General features: G+C 41.7%; 1 protein-coding gene across 1 annotated transcript in view; it reads right to left on the reverse strand.

The window, feature by feature from the left end:
* Positions 1 to 10,605: 10,605 nt before the first annotated feature.
* LOC115268044 (toll-like receptor 6) overlaps positions 10,606 to 21,637 on the reverse strand; it is a 104,816-nt gene continuing 93,784 nt past the window's right edge. Inside the window, exon 2 of the mRNA XM_062856539.1 lies at positions 10,606 to 18,100. Coding sequence (XP_062712523.1) covers positions 12,506 to 16,885 — 4,380 coding nt within the window. The 5' untranslated portion in view covers positions 16,886 to 18,100 and the 3' untranslated portion in view covers positions 10,606 to 12,505. The remainder of the gene's footprint in view (positions 18,101 to 21,637) is intronic.

Genomic DNA, 21,637 nt, shown 5'->3' on the forward strand with positions numbered 1-21,637 from the left:
TTTTTTTAGCAGTTCCATTAAAGGTTGATCAAGGAGTGCATTCCTTCTTGAAATCTTCAGAAAATCTTCCTTGAATTTCTTAAAGATTTTCCCTTGGCCTCATTTTTACAGATATTCCTGAGGCATTTTTTTTTTCAAAAATTTCTCCAGCGACTTGACCATCAGTAGGTCGGCTCAAGAGGCACGTTCTCCTCCAAGATTTCTTAGTTAATTCCTTCAGGGTTTCATTGAGAATTGAGAATTCCCTTTGAAATCAATTTAAGCCAGGATTTCCGTCTAGAATCTATCCGAGGACTCCTCTAGCAGTCCATGGATTTCTTTATGTATTTTAGTCCAGACTTCTTCAGAAATTATAACACGGATTTTTTTAGAAATGTATAGACAGATATCTTGAAAAAAGTTTCAAGAGTTCCTAGAGTTTTGATGAGTCTATGTTATTATTGGGAGGTGGTTGTTGTTTTGTTTTAAGAATCAGAAAACATTTTTTTCCTTAAGGTGAGAAATAAACTAAGACTGATTGTATGCTGTTTCCAAAAAATGCACTAGAGAAAAATACGTTTCACTCGACGGAGTGTTTTTTTTTTATTTTTGCCTTTCTCGTACACTAAGTGTACTGGAAAGGCTATATGTTCACTCCAAAAATGACTTTTTGATAGAAGGCTCGGAGGGACGTGACACATATACCAATCGACTCAGCTCGACGAATTGGGGTGATGTCTGTATGTGTGTATGTGTGTGTGTATGTATGTGTGTGTGTATGTGTGAGTGTGTACAAAAAAACTCACATCACTTTTTGGCAGTAAACCTCAACCGATTTTAATGACCGATGGTTCATTCGACGCGGAATCTGGTCCCATTGTTTCCTATTGAAAATGGTTCGGATCGGTCCAGCCGTTCCGGAGATATGGCCATTTAGGTGTTCCGGACCGGTATCCCAGGAAGGGTCTGGATATGAAAACGCTACAAACCCATCCATGCGACACATCAAACTACGACATTTTCGATAAATTGATGAACGGTAAGCAGAAAAATAGTCTAGGCCATATCTGAACCCGTAGTGTCCCGGAACCGGTTCCGGGTGTCCAGCCGGAAGTGGTCAAACATAAAAGTGGACTAAACCCATGCATGCGACATATCAAACTGCGGCTTTTTCGATAACCTGATGAGCAGTAAGCAGGAAAACATTCTCAGACCATATTGGAACCGGTAGTGTTCCGGAACCGGTTGCAGATGTCCCGCCGGAGGTGACCAAAAATAAAAGTTAACCAAGCCCATGCATGCGACATATCAAATAGTGGCTTTTTTGATATCCTGATGAACAGTAAGCAGGAAAATATTCTCAGACCATATCTCAACAGGTTGTGTTTCGGAACCGGTTCCAGGTGTTCCCCGGAAGCGGCCAAATATAAAATTAAACCAAAACCATGCATGCGACATATTAAACCGCAGCTTTTTAGATAATCTGATGAACAGTGAGCAGGAAAGCATTTTTAAACCATATCGGAACCGGTAGTGTTCCGGAACTGGTTCCAGATGTCCCTTCGGAGGTGGCCAAGTATAAAAATTAACCAAACCCATGCATGCAACATATCAAATAGTGGCATTTTTTGTTATTTTGATGAACAGAAGCAGGAAAATATTCTCAAAACATTTCTGAACCGGTAGTGTCCGGAACCGGTTCTGGATGTCCCGTTTAACATGGCCAAATATCAAAGAGAATTAAACCCATGCATGCAACACATCAAATCGCGGATTTTTAGGTATCTCGATTTGTCAAAAATAAAAAACTTCCGGCTATATTTGGGACAACCGATAGTGTTCCGCAACCGATTGCCGGAATCCGGAACCAGTTTCGAGTGTCTCGCAGGAACCAGCGAAATGCACAAATGAACCACACCCATGCATGCAGTACATCAATTCGCGACTTTTCAGAAAAATTGACTAACAATTTGCATGAATCTAGTCTAAGACCACATTAGGGATAATCGGTAAGTGGTAAAATGTGAACCGAAAGCGGCATAATGTGAAATTGAACCAAACCCGTGCGTGTGGTACCATAAAACCACGCTAATTCGACAATGATTGCTGTCAAATCACCTAGGAAAAATTTTAATTCGATAAACTAATTATATCTTAGTTTTTGGTTAGATTGTAGGATTTGTTTTTGAATACAAATCCTACAGATATTGTGGTGGTACGAATTGATAGCTTGTTCCTTTTACGATTGTTGGCTTCCGAAGTTCACTGCGGTTGATCACAAAACGGATCAGGTGTCGGAAAGCACCAAATTTGAACTTCCGGAAGTAGCAGCTGCACGAGGAGCCGCTGCGGGTGTGAGTAACAGCACAATATCGGATCATTCGTATTGTGACATTGTCGAATTGAAAAAATGTCGTATTAAAGAGTGATGAATACGCAGGGATTGACAGTACATGAAATAGCAGCTTTTTTGATAACACAATCATCGATTTGTAAGAACATAGCCTCAGATCATATTTAAGACAACCACTAGTGTCCTGAAACCAGTTCTGGGTGTCCCACTGGAATTGGTCAAATGTAAAAGTGATCTATACCCATGAATGAGATAAAGCTAATCATGTTTTTTAGGCAACCTAATGCTCGTTAGCAATGAAATAGTCTCAGACTATATTTGGGAGACCCGGTAGTGCTCCGGAACCCGTTCCGGTACCGCATCGAAAGTAATTAAATGTACCATGCGATACATTACATCACGGCTTTTTTAATAACCTGAGGAACGGTTAACTAGAAAATAGGCTTATACCACATTAGAGACTGTCGGTAGAGTTGCACGCACACCCAGCGTTTGGTACATCGCCGGAACTACGACAGTAAATAGAGTCAATGCAAGCGATAAATACCTATGTGTAAGAGAACAAATTCTTGACAAATTAAACCCACATACAAACAGACGTCTCACTATACTTCCCAAGCAACACACATGTTATATAAGAGTTATGACAGCGCAAGTTTTGATATGCGTGTATAGAAGTTAATTTGACGTAATTCTAACATTATGCTGGAATAACGTCAAATAAACTTCTATACAAACAAAACTTGCGCTGTCGTAACTTTTATATAACATATGTGTTGCTTGGGTTACTAGCTATCATTCTTGTTTTCAACGGTCAATAAAATATAGCCTAAAATCTGCAGAAAAAAACTTTGTCGAAGACTGCAAAGTGATCTGTGATTGTGTAAAAAGTTATATCTTAGCTTGTTAGTATCATCTTGATATTGTTCAGCCTCCAGTGTTAGTAAGGTGCTCAAGCAGTCAACTGAGAAGTCTGGTATTATTCAGCTCGCTTATACGTTAAACATAACGTCGGACTATGTGCCTTCAATAAGTTTTAAGTCAATTCAATGATGGCTTTAATAAAATGCTTGCTTTTCTTAAAAATATATCAGGATTCAGGAACACTTTGACTTACGTTGACAGAAAGATCGTGAGAACATATTTGACGAGAAAGGCACTATCACCACTAGGTGGATTAATTTGGGTTTTTTACTAAAGTATGATCGTCTTGATTTGAGAAGAAATACCTAAATCATTTTTATAGAGGTGCTGAAATTTGGAAACCTAGAATAACCAGCTCTGCTTTTACCATGACAGCACTTTTTTGTATATTTTTTTTCTCAATTCCTAGATGAAACCTGATAGGAAACACAGCAGAAACCATGGGTAATTACTGAGTATTTTGATAGATACAGCCTTGTGGGAGCCATATGTGTAGTCCAACATATCCGAGATACAGATTACATCAACTGCGTTAATTTCTAACCGGAAATCTTTTCGACCCATGAATCTTATACCCTCGAACGGTTTTTTGGAAAACGCCATCTATCTCAGCTCCTAACTGAGCTGAGATATAAGCAACAGTATTTTTCCCCTCAGTGCCACCTGTTCGAAGGATTTCTAAAGATCTTAACAACTTCTCTGAAGACTTTCTGCTGATATATCGCGTAATTCTCAAGATACTCACTTCAAAAGGACTGTCCTTAAATCAAGTGTACTTACGGTCCACACTCACTCATTGTTCTGTCCCAGCAGACAACACTAGTTGCGAGGATTCATCGCATATGGTAGGGAAACAATTACTAACTCATCAGCAATCAAGACAATCATACATACCATGTCATCATCTCGCAATGGACTGTTCGGATAACGTTCCAGGCTTTTGAGAACACCTCACGATTAATTTTTCAAAAATAAATTATAGTTTTTATTTTTCGTAATTTGTTGATTTTGTCATTTGGGCACTGGCGTGCACTTTTTTTCATATATTTGTTCTTAAAATTCTTCTCTCTTTTTTGTTTTTGTTTTCCATTTTTTTTTTAATTTTTGTTAATTTGCTTGTGGTTGTTGTTGTTCTGTTGTATCGCTTAGTGCTAGGAGTGTTGCTAGAGCGTCTGGTTTTTGTTTTGTTTTGTGGTAATGACTCTTAGCGACTAATATAGTTACAATTCTCTTCTGCTCTCAATTCTTCCCTAATGCTGGTTTTGCTCCGAGGTTTTCTTTTTTTTTTTTCAATATGTACAATTATGTGTAGCTGCTGGAATGCATTGATGCATTCACTGGGAGTGTTTGTGACTGAATGTGACTATTCAACAATTTACGCTGACCTGATTCCAGAGTGGGATCAGAATGCATCGTGTAGTATTTTTATGTAATTTCTTTTGTTAATCTTACAGTTTAAACTAAATCGAAAGGAGCGAGTTGTTTTGTTCGTATTTTTAAGTTAGTTTTCATCTTAAATGGTATCTTTGTCATGCGTAGGTTTGTTTTTGCAAAGTTTTTGTTTTTATTTTGTGTGTATTGTTTCCGTGTGTACTAGCTTTGTTTTCGTAAGTCGTATTTCAGTTGTTTGCTGCAATATGTACATAATTTGATAATTGCTAGGAATTTTTAAATTTTAAAAATTTCTATATTTACAGACAGGACTCTGGTACTTAAATGCTAGTATCTTCAACTGGTAGCTTTCGTTTTCAACTTTTCTTCGCGCTTATTTGCCTTCCTTCGATGAGGTAATAAAAACAACACAACAAAATAGTTTTACTCGTGGTTTTGAATTTGTTCATCGTTTTCTTTTTTTTCATCAGCGTATTTTCATATAATTCTCTTAATAGGAAACCTAACCATCCACCAATATGGAGGAACTCGTTTGTTTGTGTCAAACATGGCAACTGCAACATTTCAGAACTGCACAGATTCGATAAGTTCGTGGTTGAAATCATACAATGTGGGTAATTTGTTCGAGGGGGGCGGCTGTGGATAATCATCAGCGCTAATTTGTTTCGGTTAATGAGATTCGTGACTGCTTCACCTGAACTGTGGGGTTTAGGGGGATCAGAAAAAAAATGTAAATCGATTCAGTTCCGGAGAGTGTAGTAGCACTAATTTATGGCTCGAGTTGCTTGTTTTGATTAACTGCTACATGGTTTCTAACTAGGTAGCAAAACTTTTGGCTCTCCTCCAGTTTCGGACTGGGTGCGTGTGTGTTGAATTAAAACTCTTTTTCGATTCAATTATCTTGTGAGCGTAACGAAAGTTGTTTCATCGTAAATTCTCCTCACTCTCGCGTGCACGTGAGACTTGCCCCATGAGCGAGCGGATGGTTGTCAATTAAATTTCCATACGAAATCACTTAACATTCTCGATGCGTTCAATTTTTGTGTTTTGTTTCGATTCCATACCCGCATACCGAATCGCATCGCTCAGGCGTACGCCTCGGTTCCCATTCTTTAGAAAGAACATTATCAATCGAAACGAGGAGCAGCTAGCATTCCCCGTCGAAGAACTTTGATACACAGGAAAAGGCAAATTGCTCCCCTCATTAATCGCATTTTCCTCGCTCGTATTTTCGTCCGGAATGGGGAGAATTTCCAGAGTTTTTTGTTCTGTTGTTTTTCAGAAACACAAAAAAAAAAGCGTACGTATTTTAAGCATAGTTAAATCTATTAGCGAACTCCGGTGTGCTGCAAGCAATAGGGTGGTCTACCCATAGCCGGAGTTTATAAGACTCGCGCGCGTCCAGAGGATCCAGGCGTGAAGAATCAGATTAAATCTTCATTCCCTCCGCTGTGCGCTGTGTTCCTTTAGAACTTCTTCAATCGCAACAAAAGGAATTACGAAAAAAGAAGTGAAAAAGCAAAAATAACTGAAAAACGCTTTCAATCATCGGCCCCGTAATGGAAGATTGATTTTGAAGAGATTAGAATTAGTTCCCTTCCGTTGGTTCCTTTGCCGTGGTGGAACAGTGAGTGGGAATCGGACGACTGGGAGGTGGTAGGCGAGAGTCAGTGAGAATTCTTCTTTTGTGATTGGAAGTTCTACTTTTGGTTCTTTCGGTTGGGAACGTACCTACTTTGGAAAGGTTCTGTCAGAGCCAATGTCATATTTCACTCGCTGAGCCATTCGCTTTCTTTGGAAGACTGCATTCATGGTTGTTTGAATGCGTTCAAGATGTAATAGTGAGAACGGAAACGGTGAGGGTGTTAAGGTTGAGCTTTCTTTTTGAAAACTGAAAAACATGTATTACTAACAGTGATTGAACTACAGATTCCAGCAACTCTGGATCCTGAGATAGCTCAACTCAAATACTTGCTCAATAGTTGCAATAGTTGGATTTTGATTTTTATTCTATAAGAATTCAAAAGTTCTACTAAAAATTTCTTAAGGAATTTCGCCATAGTTTTTTCTGAGTTCCGCTGGAAATTCCTCAAAAAGTTTGATTGGAAATTCCGTCAAGAGTTCTCCTTGGGTGTTCCTCTAGGAGCTCCACCAGGAATTTCTCTAAAAGTTTCATTGGGAATTCCTTCTCAGTTAACAGGTTGACAGTTGATTTCTTTAAGAATTCCTCCAAGAGTTCCTCCAAGAGTTCCTCCAAGAGTTCCTCCAAGAGTTCCTTCAAGAGTTCCTCCAAGAGTTCCTCCAAGAGTTCCTCCAAGAGTTCCTCCAAGAGTTCCTCCAAGAGTTCCTGCAAGAGTTCCTGCAAGAGTTCCTGCAAGAGTTCCTCCAAGAGTTCCTGCAAGAGTTCCTGCAAGAGTTCCTGCAAGAGTTCCTGCAAGAGTTCCTGCAAGAGTTCCTGCAAGATTTCCTGCAAGAGTTCCAGCAAGAGTTCCTGCAAGAGTTCCTCCAAGAGTTCCTGCAAGAGTTCATGCAAGAGTTCCTCCAAGAGTTCCTGCAAGAGTTCCTGAAAGAGTTTATGCAAGAGTTCCTGCAAGAGTTCCTGCAAGAGTTCTTCCAAGAGTTCCTGCAAGAGTTCCTGCAAGAGTTCCTGCAAGAGTTCCTGCAAGAGTTCCTGCAAGAGTTCCTGCAAGAGTTCCTGCAAGAGTTCCTGCAAGAGTTCCTGCAAGAGTTCCTGCAAGAGTTCCTGCAAGAGTTCCTGCAAGAGTTCCTGCAAGAGTTCCTGCAAGAGTTCCTGCAAGAGTTCCTGCAAGAGTTCCTGCAAGAGTTCCTGCAAGAGTTCCTGCAAGAGTTCCTGCAAGAGTTCCTGCAAGAGTTCCTGCAAGAGTTCCTGCAAGAGTGCCTGCACGAGTTCCTGCAAGAGTTCCTGCAAGAGTTCCTGCAAGAGTTCCTGCAAGAGTTCCTGCAAGAGTTCCTGCAAGAGTTTCTGCAAGAGTTCCTGCAAGAGTTCCTGCAAGAGTTCCTGCAAGAGTTCCTGCAAGAGTTCCTGCAAGAGTTCCTGCAAGAGTTCCTGCAAGAGTTCCTGCAAGAGTTCCTCCAAGAGTTCCTCCAAGAGTTCCTGCAAGAGTTCCTGCAAGAGTTCATGCAAGAGTTCCTGCAAGAGTTCCTGCAAGAGTTCCTGCAAGAGTTCTTCCAAGAGTTCCTGCAAGAGTTCCTGCAAGAGTTCCTGTAAGAGTTCCTGCAAGAGTTCCTGCAAGAGTTCCTGCAAGAGTTCCTGCAAGAGTTCCTGCAAGAGTTCCTGCAAGAGTTCCTGCAAGAGTTCCTGCAAGAGTTCCTGCAAGAGTTCCTGCAAGAGTTCCTGCAAGAGTTCCTGCAAGAGTTCCTGCAAGAGTTCCTGCAAGAGTTCCTGCAAAAAATCCTGCAAGAGTTCCTGCAAGAGTTCCTGCAAGAGTTTCTGCAAGAGTTCCTGCAAGAGTTCCTCCAAGAGTTACTCCGGGAATTCCTCCAGGAATTTATCCGTGAATTTATCCAAGAATTCTATCGAGAATTTCTCTGAAAGTTCCTCCGAGAACTTCTGGAGTTTTCTTTTGGGCAGTTCTACTGGGAATTTGTCTACGAGTTTCAGTGAGAGTTCCTTCAGAAGTTCCACTGGGAATTCTTCCGGACTTTGCTTTGAGATTTCTTCTAGATATTCCTACGGGGGTTCTTCTAGAAGATTCTTTGGAAATTTTCGTAGAATTTTTTATGTAATCTTTTCCAAAAGCTCTTTCTGATATTCTTCTCCATTAATTCTTTTGAAAGTTTCTTTGAGAATTCTTCCGGATATTCGTCCAGAAGTATCTCCAGGAATATGTTCGAAAGTTATTTCAGGAATTCTACAGCGATTTTTCTTTCCAGAAGTCAAGGAGTTCTTCCTGGACTTGCTCCGGAAATTTTCCTTAAGCTTTTCTGAGAAAATCACCATTTCTTTCAAGAGTTCCTCCGGGAATTCCAAGAGTTCTTCCGGGAATTCCAAGCGTTTATCCAATAGTCCGCTGGAAATTCTTATGGAAGATTATCTAGGAAGTCTTACGGAAGTTTCTCTGGGAATTGTGTTGGAAGTACTTTTAGAAATTTATGCAAAATTCAGTACAGATTTCTTTTGTAGTTCCTCCACAAAATCTTCAAAAGACGCTTTGATGTTTTTTTCAAAATGCCATCCGGGGATTCTCCTGGAAATTCATACCAGAAAAGTAAGTTTTCCAGGAAAATCTTCGCAAATTTCATTTGGAAACATCTACAGATTTTTTATTTTCGAAAATTATTCAGGAATTATCTTCAAAATTTACTGCGAGAATTTTCGTGGAAAAAATTTCCGTGAAGTTCTGGAAATGTTCTGGAAATTCTCACGGATTATTATATGGGAATTTTCAAGAAAATTTCTCTAGGAATCGCCCCGGAAGAACCTTCAGAATCATCGCAAGTTCCTTCAGAAGCTCATCCAAAATTTTCTGCCAGATTTCTTTCCGGAGCTCCTTCAGAAAACCTTCAGCGACTCTTGAAAAACACTTTCAAAATGGGAAATTTGCCAAAAAATTCCTCAGGAATACCTTTGGAAATTTCCAAGGAATTCTTACGTTATTTTTTCGAAAATTGCCAGGGGGAGCTTTTACACAAGATCCACGGGAATTCTGTCGAAAGTTCCTTCGAGAAGTCTTCCGGAAGTTTCTCCGGGGAAATTTATCAGAAGTTTTTTCGCCAATATCATCTGGAAACTCCTTCTGATTTTTTTCTTGAAAGTTCATCTGCAATTGATTTCAAATGTTGTTGAGAGAATTTTCGCCGAAGATTCTTCCGAAGTTTTTCAAAAAGTTTTCCGCGAAATCTCTTCCAAAATTCCTCTTAGAATTCTTGAGGAAATTCTTCCGGAAGTTTTTTTAGAATTATTTCAGCTCATTCAAGAATAGTTCAGGAAACTTTTCAAGAAAATCCATGTGAAATTCCTTCTGAATTTCAGGTTTTTCTAAGGAATTCGAGGAGTATTCAAAATGTGTCTGAAGACGCTGACTGTAGTGCTTTCTTAAGAACCCTGGGATGGGATCATCATGGGATGCTCCAGCAGAAATTTTGGGAAAACCTGTGACGGAAATTCAGAAGCTTTAAACTAATTTACACAGAACTTCCAAGGAACTGCTAAAGGAATTCAGGGAGAAACATCTGAAAGAATTCCTATAAAACTATGAACGAAATTCTCAGAGCAATTTTGGAAAGCTTTCGGAAAAACTCTAGAAGAAGTTTGTAGAAAATCTTTCAAATAAATTCTAGCAGGAGTTCACGAGGAAATTTTTAAAGATGTTTGTTAAAAAAAATCTTGAAAAACTGCATGCGAAATTTTTTAAAGAAATTGGCGGACAACATATAAAAGAAATACTCGCAGGAAGCCCCGGAAAAACCGGCGGAGGAACTCTTGAAAATATTACAGGACTAACTTCAAAATGAATTTCCAAAAAACTTTAAAAATGATTTTTGGAAGGAACTTTTAAAGCCATTTCCAGTGCTATACATGGCGAATCCTTGAAGAATATTATGGAAGAACTCCCAAATAAGTTCTCGGAAGTAATCTTGATGGCATTGTAAAAAACGTCACTTTTTAAACGAGTAAGCCTAACAGTTCTTCAAACGAGTTTACAAAGGAATCCCCGAGTCAGTTTCCATAGAAATTGATTTTACAAAACAATTTCCAATGGAACGGATGAATAAATTCATAAAAGAACTGCCAAAGGAATTTTGAAAATTAGTTCCCAAAGCAGAATGAAATTCCTGAAGAAATTGCCAAATAAATGTCGAAATTATTATCGATTGAATTCTGAAAATACTTTTTTGAAATAAATTCTCATTTGGAATTTACAGTAGAATTATTGTAACAATTCTCAAACAAATTCCCACAGGAACTGCCGAAGCATTTTTTTAATCATTGCCGAAGCATTTTTTTAATCATTGCCAAAGCAATGGCCAAAACAATAAAAATAAATTGGAAAAAATCGAAATGATTGCCAATGGAATTCTTAAAATTCTTTCAGAAGAAATTCACAAAAAAAATCGAAGCAGTTCCCAAAGAAATAATCAAATACATTTCCATAGGCAGTGCCGATGAAATTCTCAAAATAATTGCAGAAGAAATTTCAGATGGATTAACTGGAGAAGTTTTCCAATTTTCCAAAAAATTCCGAATGTGGAAAAAAAAAAATAAATTCCACCCATACTCCTTGAAAAAAAAAAACGGTGCAACTTCTAGAAAAATTGGCGGTGAATTACATGGAGTGATTTTTTGAACTCATTTTTGGAGCAACTCCAAGCGAAATACACTAAGAAACTTTTGGAGAAACTGAGGCTCAATCATAGAAAGAAATCTGGAAGAAACTTCTCCAGTTTTTGGGGGCAATTCGCCAAGCAACTCCAATGGGAATTTCTATCGGAAATTCTTGACGATTTTTAACGAACTTTTGTAGAAAGTTGCTAGCACCTGGAGGAATTATCAAAATAACTCCGGTAATTGCCAAGCGAACGAAGTCGACAATGAACGTGATGAATGACAACGAATGTCTTTAAATTGTAAACGAGTTGAGCCAAGACTAGAAGCATTTCAGGAGAAAAATCGGAAGAAATATTCTAAGAAAAATCTCGGTAAGAACTCCGAAAAAACTGATAGTTTAGGTTTCAGTTGGAATCTCGGGAAACCCTTTAATAAGTTTCCCATGGAAGACATTTTTGAAATTCGCTGGAAAAACTCTAGGAGAAGGCTCATGTATATTTAACCCTCGAGCGATCGCGCTGTTGTATTTTGTACAACACGTTGAAAAAATCTCACTTTTTGTACTCAGCATTAGCGTGGTGCTGACGCAGGTAGCCAACCGCGCGAGTTGCGGAAGGTTAAGAAGCTACAGGATGAAATCCCAGGAGCAATTCTTGTAGAAGATTCGTGAAAAACTTCTAAATAAATCGTTGGAGGAGTTTCAGTAGAAATCTCAAATAGAACTCGTTTAGAAACTTTGAGAGAAATCCAGGGAAGATCTCCTGGAGAAGCCCCATGAGGAACACTGGAGAACTCTGAGGGAAATATTATTAGAAGTTTCATGACAACATCAGAGAAATATCGTGGGAGAAACTGCTATGGAAATCTCGAGGTAAATCCTGGGAGAAGTCCCACGAACCATTCTTCGTCTGAATTGTAGGAGGAACTTCGGAAAAAAATCTTACGAGGTACTCTGGGAGCAATTCAATACTGTATAAGAAATTCTGGAAATAAATTCTGTAGGGTTATCGTGAAAATCCCAGAATAATTCTTCAAATCTTTCAAAAGTGCCAGTAGGAATCAGGAAGAATCTCCGAGAGGAATCCAAGAAGGAATAACAAGTAAAAAATTGAAAAGGACCTTGAGAGAATTCCTGAAACAAATTCCTCTAGTTATGTATAAACAAGTTTTAGAAAAAGAAACCATGTTTGAAATTGCATAAAATCAAGAAATTTAACGAGTTTTATCTCATCACATCCCCGCGACCTTACAGAGAGAGCCAAAATCTACCCGGAGTAACCTTTAAAAACTGACCTGCTACTAAGTGAGAGAGCATTCGTTCCATTTTTTTTTTCAGAGTGTGTTTGGTGTACAAGTGGGTTGTGTGTAGTTAATGGTTACTATAGGACTGTGAGTGAGCTGTAGAGTATTCTGCTGCGTAGATAATCATGGTTGTGTGATAACTATAGGTATAATCTGTGAGTTGACTGTTTACAGTGCGGAGTGCTCTCTTCTATAGAGTATTATCATCTGCTTCGGCCTGCCTCTCAACGATAAAAATAATTAACTAACCTGTATTTAAGTAATCGTTATGCCCACATGGCCTGTGGCAGTCTTCTATCATTGAAATTGTTCTTCTGTTCGTGTCCAATCGTGCTGGACTTATCACCCTTGCTGTTGCTACTACTACTGCTGGCCACGCCTCCTCCTACGCCGACGTTAATCGGCTTCCTACTGCTATTGTTATAACTACTACTGGTATTACTGTTCAAGTTGTTTGAAGCACTGGAATTGTTGCCCATGAAGGTCGTGGACAGGATGTTCGGAGGCCCCCCGTTCGGGATCGGCGGAGGCCCTCCGTGGTGGTTGGAGGCGATCGAGTGTGAACACTCGCTGGAACCCCGCGACGACGTCGAGTACTTACTGCTGGAGGTGCACTCGAACGTTTCGCCCGCGATCCGCTCGCAGCTGGTGTTGTACGTCTCGTGCGTCGTGTCCAGCAGACAGTTGGAAGGAACCGCATACTCGTGCTGCCGCTCCGCTGTCACCTTCCGGCTGAAGTCATTCAGCCGCCTCTCGTGTTGCGTAGTATTATATTTACAATTACTAACCGTATCATAATTATCACAGTTTCTCGGGCAGTTGCCTCCGATGGTGGCGTAGCTGTGGCTCTCGAGCCGCCCATGGCCCGGAGCCGGAAGCGTACCGCCACGTCCCAAGGCAGCTGCAGCTGCCAATCCTACTCCTCCTCCTCCGCCTCCTCCCCGCCCAGTAGTGGCGGTGTTGTACTCGTTGGCCGTCGCGTAGATATTGATCGCCGACCGTTTGTTTAGGCAGTTGCTCTTCTTCACGTGCGGCAACGCAATCCGGAGCTTCTGCCAGAACTTCTTATCGTCCCACTCGATGCAGGTGTTCGTTCGAAGGTACAGCCTCATATCGGCGTCCAGGTCCCGCTGCGGAAGGTCTCCGTACAGGATGATGATCAGCTTTCGGCGCCGCTTGAGCACTTCGTGGATGGCACCTTTGAACTCGAACCGGGTCCATTCGTTGTACAGGAAGTTCTTCGATAGGACTAGAATGGCACGCTTTGAACTTTCAACCGCTTCCACGATGGTATCGGCGATGTAGGTGTTGATGTTGAAATCTCGGTAGTGCAAGCACAATCGGAATCCGATGTCGTTTTCTAAGGTCGAAGCCAGGATCTGATTGACAAAGTGCTCGTCTTGAAGGGAATTGATGATGTACGCATCATACAGACGATCCTTGTCGTACTCGTTGACAAACGTTCCGGATTTGTAGCACAATGATCCGAAACAGCTGCTGTGAGCCCAGATCTTTAGTTCTTTCCGGTAGCAAAACATTCCGAAGATCAAACCGAAGAACCCGACGAAAGCACAAGTCGCCACCAGCAACAACGGCAGCATGTCTTCAATCTCCTGCGTGTGCACTATCGAACTCATGCCTTCCCCCCGGAACGTACACTTGGTGCCATTCTTCTCTTTCAGAATACTCGTCAAATTATTGTAAACACAACTTATCTCATTGGCATCGATTATCTTCTCCGTGTTCGATTGCAAGTAAATTCTCAGTTTGTTCAGGAAACTACAATCACAAGTCCACATATTGTTCGCCAGAGAAATTTCCACCAAATAGGGATTCGACGCCAGTTGCCACACTTCAAAACCCGAAATCCGATTCCCATCCAAACGCAACACTTCCAACTTTCTCAGTTCCGAAAACGTATGATCTTCAATGTAGGAAATCTTGTTCCCCTGCAGGTACAGCTCCCGCAAGCTTTCCAACGCACTGAACTCATTACCGTACAACTTCTGGATATTGTTATGCTCCAAATGCAGAATCATCATCCGCCTCAGTCCGATAAACGTCGTATTGTAAATGATCTCGATATTGGAATGATTCGCGTAAAGCACTTTCAGATTCTTCCGCCCGATAAAACTGTGCCCGGAAAGTTCCACCAAATTGTTCCCATCCAAATACACCTCCGTAGTGTCCATCGGAATATTGTTCGGAATGTCCGTGTAACCCGCGGCCGAGCAGTCCACCACATTGGTCGACCAACTATTATCGTGATAACACTGGCACTTGTTCGGGCAAGTCATCTCACAATCACACGCGTCAAACTCACAACAATGACACAGCGCGAAACAGTGCGTCTGGTAGTTGCACAAGAAGTGCTTCGGTTCGGCTTCAATCAGCGGAATAAAAGACCGCTCCCGATTGTACATCAGCTTGCAGTACACCGTTTCGATGTCGTTAATCGTCGGATATTGGCGCGAAGTCACGTGGTTAATCTTCTGCAGCCAATCAATGTTGCAATCGCACACGAACGGATTCCCGCCGATGTAAAACTCCGGAAGCTGCTTATCGTCCGGCACCGGTTGCAACCGCAGAGCCTTGATGTCCAGCCCGGTCAGCTGATTGGCGTACAGGTCCACCCGTGTCAGGTTCGTTTTGTGGATGAAGCAGTGCGGCTCCACGTGCATAATCTGATTATCGTTCATGAACAAAAACTCGATGCTGTTCGGGATTGAGGAAGGGGTTACTTTCGTAAGCCGATTGAAGCTGGCGTCCAGGGTCTGCAGGTACAGCTGATTATCCATCCCGAAGCGGTTGCCCAGCTCGGTCAGTTCGTTTTTATGCAAATCGAGCCACTGCAGGTGGATGGGTATTTGCGAGTAATCAAAGTGCTCGAGCCGATTGTCGGAGATGTTCAGCCAGATCAGGTTGGGCATTTTGGTGAACAGACCGTCGATGTCGGTGAGTAGATTGCCGTCTAGCCGGATGGCTTGCACGCTGAAGGCCGGTTCGAAGGCACCCGGTTCTATGTTTTGAATTTTGTTGCGGGCGAGGTTGAGGATTTGCAGGTTCGGGAGGTCTTTGAATGCTTTGCGAGTGATGTTTTCTATGTTGTTGCTGATAAGACGGAGACCGTAGAGGTTGTCCATTCCTCGGAAGCCGGGCTCTTCGATGACGGTTATGGAGTTTTCGCCGAGGTCGACAGTTCTCAGCATGTGCATGTCTTTGAGAGCGAGTGGGACTTGAGTCAGCTCGTTTCCGTTGATGTTGAGGTCCTGAAGGGAACTGCAGTTCCGGAATGCTTCCGGATGGACTCCTGTTAGGATGTTGTTGTCTAGGGACAGTAGGGACAACACGTATAGGCCATTTAAGGAGTAGGCGTCCAGATATTTGATTTTGTTGTGAGACAGCAGTAGTGTATGCAGGTTGTTCATGGGAGAGAAGGTGTCAGCAGCGATTATTTCCAGCTGATTGTGACGGAGATTCAAGATTTGCAAGGTGTACAAATCTGTGAACATCTCCGACTCCAGTTTGGTAATTTTGTTGTTTGCGAGGTTTAATAAAACGAGGCGAATGAGTCCGGAGAATGTTTCTCGGTTGATCCAAGCTGAAGTCAGCTGATTCATCGACAGGTCTAGGGCTTGTAGTTGTTCTAACTTGGAGAAAATATGCGGAGCAAGAACACTGATGGAGTTGTTCTGCAGATAAATCTCCTGAATCGATTGAGCAGGATCCTTGAATAGGTCGGTAGGTAGAGCAACGATTTTGTTGGAGCTCAAATCCAAAATCTGCAACTCTTTCAATCCATTCAATGCCTTATCGCCAACCATCGAAATCTCGTTGTCGTGGATCTTGAGTAGCTTCAATCGCTTCAGCATTCCAAAGCCACTTGCCGGCAGCAGCACGAAATGATTCTTCGAAACATCTAAATCTTCCAGATCCAAGTTGCAACTAATCGTTGTATTGTTATGACCGGCATTTTCATCCTTAACCTTCTCCCGGAATCCCAAATCATTCACATCCTGCAGTCGGTTCGAACTTATGTTCAATGACCTCAGCCCATTCAACGAGCAAAACAAATGATCCGGAAGCGACCAGATATTGTTCATGCTGAAATCCAGCTGCTCCAGGTTCTTCGCATGCATAAACACCTCCGGTTCGATCTCCAGATTCAGCTCCGGCCAGTTTATGTTGTGAGTCCGCAAAGTGAAATTCCTCAAATCACTCAACCCAGCCAGCACGTCGTTCCCAAACTTTGCTATCTTGCAGTGCTCCAACGATAAACTCTTCAACCTTATTAGATGAGCGAACGATTTGGGTTGCAGTTTGCTTCGTGCCATAATGGCATCGTTACAAATCACCGTTAGAGAAGCCGTATGCTCCGATGGTATCACACTAAAGTTTGTATTATCGAACTCACTGTTCACAGTTCTTAAATTACACACCAGATCCACTTCATCATCGGGCGTAACGCGGTACTTGCAGTCGTCCGGGGCGTCGTACCGCAGATTCGATTCCACCGGACTAGACGGGTAGTAGCGAGCCTCGGCCGAATCATACTGCAGACTGTAGTTAACGTGGACCGAGAGCAGCAGAACCAGCAGCAAGGCCGGGAACGCCACCAACTCGCTTTTTTGCGTAATAAGACTCATTTTTCCACCCTGCGTATTCTCACGTTCCGCACTTTCTTCCACTGGTCATAAATTGAACCTCTTCTTTGCTTCTATCGGTTGCTTCAATCATTTAAGATAAATACACTTCATTTTTCAGGCGCCTCACAAGCAAACTTTTTCCTCCTTCTTTTCTGCGCCAAAACACAAACTCGTGAGAACAAACTAAACATTAAGGAACTAACGCAACAAGAGCAGTCCGCAAAGGCGTTTTATGTCACACAATCTTTCATCTGCGCCAATGTTTCATGTTTTCCCGCTATCCACTTTAGACACTTGTTCAATCTTCCAGCCTGTGACCAGTTCATCTGTTTATCACATCACTTTCGTACCAGATTTCGTAGTCCTGTATGTAAACCGACCTTTCGTACCGACCTAATCGTTGTCACAGTAAATCACGAAAAACGAACCACCGAACGCACGGGTCACAAGCGAACGTGTTTCATCGCGGGCGTCTAAAGTTGTACTAAACTGTTCGACGGTACGATCCACTTGTATATATGAGCTATGCCATTCGGGCCTTCTCTTCATCCAGCCGAAGCCACCCGAACGCCTCTCACTGGTATGTGTATCGCCCGAGCTCGCCCGAACCCAACAGGATACCGTACGAACAGAGCATCAAAGTCTCCACACTCCCGTCTGTAGTGGTACCACACTTCACTCACTTCTCGGTGTTTGTTCTACCGCTGACTGTCGATTCTCTACACACTCCGTTCGCTCTGTTTTGCCTTCTCCAGTTTATTATTCCACTCTGATTTCTTCACCACCACCGACCGAACGACCGACCGACTGACTGCCGCAAAACTGCACTTAATTTTCATTTATGCTGATATAGTTCCACACCGAGTTTTTTCCTCCGAGTTCCTTCCCTCCGCTCAATTTGGAATTGCTCTTGCTGTGGCCGCTCTTTCGTTCGGAAACTCGTGACTCTATTGTACAACTTTTTTCGCTTCAGTTCCAGTCCCGAAAAACGTTTAATCCTGCGACGGATGATTCCCTTCGTCCTTCACCTTCTCGTCTTCACGCAGTAATCGAAAACGTTTTGTTTCGAGAATTTCTACTGCATCGAGAATGGTGCTGGTGCTGGTGCTGCTGCCGGTGTTACTCTCGCATCTCTTCTAGGGCCACCAGGGGGTCCTCTCGGCGTGCGGCTGTCGACTTTAATTACTGCACACCCGACTGCAACTCGGCAAGGGCCTGCGAAAAAAAAAATGTAGAGAAAAGGGAAAAGTTTTAAAATTTATGTTCACAATCATTGTAAATTGCTGCTACTGCTGCTGCTGTGAGGGAGCAAGCTCGCTTGCAAGGAATGGCATAATGAATAGCAAGGATTTGAGTTTAATTATGCAAGGACGCAGAAATCGAACCAACCAACCAATGCAATGTCGTGTGGTGGTGAGTGAAGTTCTTTTCTTGTCTGGAAAAAAGAAAAACACCAAAGGAAAGTGAAACATCGGGGTGGAGATGGTTGACCTCTAGTCGCACGCGAGGGAGAAGTGCTAAAGCAATGCAACGCTACGAAGGGGAAGATGAGTTTGCTTGCTCGAGAAAATTTAAATCCAGCGAGTAAATATTGATTTCGGTGCGCGAGACTGTCTTGTTGCTGTTGGATTTTGTTGGGGCGGATTGCTAAATTTGGATTATGGAGTTGATTTCGCACTGAGACCAAGCCCACCCGTGGGCTTAATACTACGCACGCAGCAGCACGTCGTTAACGATTTTTAATTTCGTTATCAACCCATTTTCGCACCGGTCGTTCGTTTCCATGTGAGTAAAATAATGATCGGTCGCCTTTGCGCACCGGTGGTCTCTATTCTCTCCGTACCATTGGTTTTTTTGCACTTCTGTAAATCATCGCAATATTTTGTGTATTTCTATGGGGTTATTGCAAATATTATTCAGTATAATAATTTGTGCTCATATTTTGAAAGAAGGGGTTTTGGATAAGACTGAAAACTGTTAGTAAAAATTGAATTCAAATAAATAATTCCCTTGGAGATTTGTACCAGTTTTGGTGCGTTTAAAGATATCATTTTCTCAATAATTTATGATTGTATGATTGTTGTAATACTGGAATTCAAGCAATCTTTTTTTAAATTATATGTTTGTTGCTCAATGTATGACTTGTAGGTTGAATTTTTATCTAAAATAATATACATCTCTTCAATATTCATGTTGCCTTTCTCGCAAGAAATTTATCTGAATTTGAGATTATGAGCATCTTTTTGCCTTTCTCGTACACCAAGGTGTACCGAAAGGCTATATGTTCACTCCAAAAATGAAATCTTGATAGAACCCCCGGAGGGCCAAGTCTTATATACCAATCGATTCAGTTCGACGAGTTGAGATGATGTCTGTGTGTGTGTATGTGTGTGTGTATGTATGTATGTGTGTGTGTGTGTGTGTGCGTGTGTATGTGTGTATGTGTACAAAAATGTCACCTCACTTTTGGATAGTAAATATCATCCGATTTCAACGTTTTAGGTTTCAATCGACGCGGAATACTGTCCCATTGTTTCCTATTGAAAATGGTTTGAATCGGTCCAGCCGTTCCGGAGTTACGGCCATTTAGGTGTTCCGGACCGGTACCCCAGGAAGGGACGAGATATGAAATTGCAACAAACCCATGCATGCGACCCATCAAACCACGGCATTTTCGTTCATCTGATGAACGGTAAGCAGGAAAATAGTCGCAGACTATATCTGAACCGGTAGTGTTCCTGAACCGGTTCCGGGCGCCCCGCCGGAAGTGGCCAAATATAAAAGTGTACCAAACCCAAGCATGCGACACATCAAAACGCAGCTTTTTGTATAACCTGATGAACGGTAGACAGGAAAATAGTCTAAGACCATATCTAAACCGGTAGCATACCGGAACCGGTTCCGGATGTCCCGCTGGAAGTGGCCAAATATAAAAGTGAAACAAACCCATGTATGCGACACATCAAATCACCGCTTTTTCTGTAACCTGATGATTGGTAAACAAGAAAATAGTCTCTGATATCTGATCTGGTAGTGTTCCGGAACCGGTTCCGGGTATCCCGCCGGAAGTGGCCAAATATAAAAGTGAACCAAACCCATGCATGCGACACATCAAATCGCAGCTTTTTCTATAACCTGATGAACGGTAAATAGGAAAATAGTCGTGCACTATATCTGACCGGTAGTGTTACGGTACCGGTTTCGGGTCATATCTGAACTGGTAGCATCCCGGAACCGGTTCCTGATGTCCCGCCGGAAGTGGCCTAATTCATACATGCGACACATCAAATCGTAGCCTTTTCGATAACTTGTACGATCAGCAAGAAAATAAGCTAAGCCCACATTAGAAACTACGGATAGTGTTCCGGAATCGGTTCGAGGTGTCTCGCTGAAAGTGACCGAATGCAAAAACAAACCAAACAAATATTCGCGAACCATCAAATGGCATTTAAGGTATCCTGATGAACGGTTACAAAAAAAATATCCCAGACCATGCTTGGGAGAACTAGTAGTGTCCCGGAATCGGTTCCCGGTGTCCCTCCGGATGTGGTCAAATGTAGAAGGGAACCGAACTCCATGCATGCGCTTCATCAAATCGCGGTTTTTTCGATATGCTGATGAACGGTTATTAAGAAAATCAGCTGAGATTACGTTCCACAACCGGTTTCAGGTGTCCCGCCGGAATTGGTCAAATGTAAAAATGAACCATGTAAATTTTCCGGAACCGGTTAAGAGTGTCCCACTGGTAATGGACATATATAAAAGTGGATCAAACCCATGCTTGCGTTATCAAATCGCTTTTTTATCAGTAACCTGATGCGTGGATAATAAGAAAATAGGCACAGTCCACAGAAGTTACCACCGGTAGTGTTTTTAAATCCGGGTAACCTGATTATCAGTTTTCATAAACTAATGAACATAAGGTAGTGTTCCGGAATCATTTCCGGGGGTCTCGTAAGCAATACAAAATAGACTGAGACTACATAAGAGGCTGCCGGTGGTGTTGTAGAAGCAGCGTTGGGTGCTTCAGCGGAATTACGAATGTGAACTAAATCAATGCAAGCGATGGATATGTGTAAGAGAACCAAAAACCTAAAAAAAACTAAAGCGATCTCATTAATTTTAGATTCCTGAGACGTAAATTTACAGTAGGATGGGTCAACGTTATATGGAAAAATTAAAATTTAAGCGCATCAGCCCCGAACATTCTTTGAAATCTTTAATTGCGTCTAAAATTACTGCGCAACATTTTGATGCGACTGGAGAGCGAGCTCTGTAATGTGGTTTATATCCCTTTCGTGACGAACCAACACAATTGTGCTGTTGAGCGGTAACAGTTTTGCATATTTTTTCATCTGTTTAGACCTTGTTTTATATGATGTAAATTGTTCCACTAATTCAGCCATTACTTATACTTGTATGTGTGGAATAAACTTTTGTTTACGTTGCCTGTAAAATTTACCACAACAAGGTAAACAAAAAGTGGGCAAAAACGGTAAAACATGAAAAAGTTTTATCTGTCGCATATTATTTATTTCCGATTTATCTACGTAGTCAATGCTAGAAATCAAAAGATAAAGAGTAGTTCTTTCAAATGAGTAAAAATAATAATTACTTTTTAGGGAAATCTAAGAGTTCTGGAGAGCCAAAGTTGAGCAATTTGTATGAAGATTTCACTTTTTTGCGCTCCGTCACGAAAGGGATATTTGAATGTGATATAACATTGGCAATTCAAACCACTACATAACAAAT

This window comes from Aedes albopictus, chromosome 3 (genome assembly GCF_035046485.1).
Source record: "Aedes albopictus strain Foshan chromosome 3, AalbF5, whole genome shotgun sequence".
NCBI lineage: Eukaryota > Metazoa > Arthropoda > Insecta > Diptera > Culicidae > Aedes > Aedes albopictus.